Below are 2,923 nucleotides of genomic sequence, written 5' to 3'. Positions count from 1 at the left end.
TTTCTGAATTTCTGAATCTCTGAATTTCCGAATTTCTGAATTTCTGAATTTCCGAATTTCTGAATTTCTGAATTTCTGAATTTCTGAATTTCTGAATTTCTGAATTTCCGAATTTCTGAATTTCTGAATTTCTGAATTTCTGAATTTCTGAATTTCTGATTTTCTGAATCTCTGAATTTCTGAATTTCCGAATTTCCGAATTTCTGATTTTCTGAATCTCTGAATTTCTGAATTTCTGAATCTCTGAATTTCTGAATTTCTGAATTTCCGAATTTCCGAATTTCTGAATTTCTGAATTTCCGAATTTCTGAATTTCTGAATTTCTGAATTTCTGAATTTCTGAATTTCTGAATTTCTGAATTTCTGAATTTCTGAATTTCTGAATTTCTGAATTTCTGAATTTCTGAATTTCTGAATTTCTGAATTTCTGAATTTCTGAATTTCTGAATTTCTGAATTTCTGAATTTCTGAATTTCTGAATTTCTGATTTTCTGAATCTCTGAATTTCTGAATTTCTGAATTTCCGAATTTCTGAATTTCTGAATTTCTGAATTTCTGAATTTCCGAATTTCCGAATTTCTGATTTTCTGAATCTCTGAATTTCTGAATTTCTGAATCTCTGAATTTCTGAATTTCTGAATTTCCGAATTTCCGAATTTCTGATTTTCTGAATCTCTGAATTTCTGAATTTCTGAATTTCTGAATTTCTGAATTTCTGAATTTCTGAATTTCTGAATTTCTGAATTTCTGAATTTCTGAATTTCTGAATTTCTGAATTTCTGAATTTCTGAATTTCTGAATTTCTGAATTTCTGAATTTCTGAATTTCTGAATTTCCGAGTTTCTGAATATGAGCGTCTGAATTTCCGAATTTCTGAATTCTCCAATTTCTGAACCTCTAAATCTCAGAAATGCAGAATTTCTGCATTTTTTGGATATTCTGAATTTCCGAAGTTCTTGCAAAAAAAAAAACAAAAAACAGTTTTTATTTATTTTTAAAATATTAATCTTCTAGATCATTCAAGGCTGGGATTGGATTATGACTCTTGTTTCGTTTGATTTTTCTTCCAAGCATGAAATGCACAAATTCCGTTTCCGTCATCACAGAATACATTCCATCTGGATCATTTTTGTAGATTTCCAAATCGATCTGAAATTTTTTTTCGTAATTTTTGATGATATCACTTCATGTGAAAAACAGCTGAAAGTTCATAAAAAACCTATATGAGAATTCAGAAGCTGATAGCAAACGAATCAAATGTCAAAAATCAGAAAATTTCATAAAATGTCACAAACTTTTCGATCGTGAATCACGAAAAATGGGCCTGTTTCGACATGAAGATATGGTCGAAATCCGGAATTGAAATTCTGTTTTTCCGGAAATTTTTCACAAATCACACCTCCATGAGCGGCGACGATTGAAGCCAGAGAAATCACTGAAATTTTTTCTAGGATTTTTTAATTTTAGGGGGTTTGGAAATTTAGGAATTCCAGATGAATGTATTTATGCAATCTTCCAAATATTCTAAAATCGTATTTCTTTTTAAAAAATCTGAATTCTAAAAAAGAAATTTTTCGAAATTTTCAGGTATAGCGCCGAAGGCGCACCAGCCTGCTGTTTAAAGCGCCGGATTTTCAATTTTCAAAATTTTCAGAATTCCGAATTTCCCAAAAACCCACAATTCGGATAATCCTGAATAACCACCGCCACATAGACTCCACACAAGTACGGCATCGTCGCTTTAGCCATTGCCTGTTGCCACTGGGGTACTGTATCGTATACCGTACCCTTGTACCGTATCTTTTCCACCAAAAACTCCCATTCATTACAGATCTGTTTCGGATTTTTCAGACATTCTGTCATCCATGTGTCTTTCACAATGATGACTCCACTCAGAATCCAAACTAGTAAATCTAAAGAATCCGTCGAGAAAACGCCACCATTTTCAGTTCGAACTACAAAATGAGTTGTGGTTCCTGTAGCTTCATCGGTAGTCTAAAATTTTTAGATAATGGTTTGCTGGCCTAGAAAAAGCAAGGCCACCCTAACCTTACGATATGTTGAAATTTCTCCATAAACTTTTCTGTAACTTTATCATCCGTTCGATCTTCAATGAAAATGTGATAAGAGTCGATTGGGAATTTCGAAGGGACCCCTGAAAATTCAAAAATCCAGAAATTCAAAATTCCAGAAATTCAGAAATTCAGAAAATCAGAAATTCAGAAATTCAGAAATTCAGAAATTCAGAAATTCAGAAATTCAGAAATTCAGAAATTCAGAAATTCAAAAATTCAGAAATTCAAAAATTCAGAAATTCAAAAATTCAGAAATTCAGAAATTCAGAAATTCAGAGATTCAGAAATTCAGAAATTCAGAGATTCAGAAAATCAGAAATTCGGAAATTCGGAAATTCAGAAATTCAGAAATTCAGAAATTCAGAAATTCGGAAATTCAGAAATTCAGAAATTCAGAGATTCAGAAAATCAGAAATTCAGAAATTCAGAAATTCAGAAATTCAGAAATTCAGAAATTCAGAAATTCAGAAATTCAGAAATTCAGAAATTCAGAGATTCAGAAATTCAGAAATTCAGAAATTCAGAGATTCAGAAATTCAAAAATTCAGAAATTCAGAAATTCAGAAATTCAGAAATTCAGATATTCAGATATTCAGAAATTCAGAAATTCAGAAATTCAGAAATTCAAAAATTCAGAAATTCAGAAATTCAGAAATTCAGAAATTCAGAAATTCAGAAATTCAGAAATTCAGAAATTCAGAAATTCAGAAATTCAGAAATTCGGAAATTCAGAAATTCAGAAATTCGGAAATTCGGAAATTCAGAAATTCAGAAATTCAGAGATTCAGAAATTCAGAAATTCAGAGATTCAGAAAATCAGAAATTCGGAAATTCGGAAATTCAGAAAT

General features: G+C 30.8%; 2 protein-coding genes across 2 annotated transcripts in view; one reads left to right on the top strand and one right to left on the bottom strand.

Moving 5' to 3' along the window:
* Nucleotides 1-2,923, top strand: part of CBG09197 — a gene marked incomplete at both ends in the record, with an annotated part of 15,992 nt that overhangs the window by 7,374 nt on the left and 5,695 nt on the right. The window lies entirely within an intron of this gene.
* Nucleotides 1,003-1,749, bottom strand: CBG09199 (the record flags this gene model as incomplete). Its single annotated transcript, XM_002642582.1, has 3 exons — nt 1,003-1,149; nt 1,296-1,435; nt 1,680-1,749. 3 exons carry the CDS (start codon nt 1,747-1,749, stop codon nt 1,003-1,005), a joined length of 357 nt encoding a protein of 118 aa, XP_002642628.1.

The sequence above is a fragment of the Caenorhabditis briggsae genome (assembly GCF_000004555.2).
Source record: "Caenorhabditis briggsae complete genome, chrIII, whole genome shotgun sequence".
NCBI lineage: Eukaryota > Metazoa > Nematoda > Chromadorea > Rhabditida > Rhabditidae > Caenorhabditis > Caenorhabditis briggsae.
Note: the sequence above shows the minus strand (reverse complement) of the source record. Positions and strands in the feature narration are given on the sequence as shown.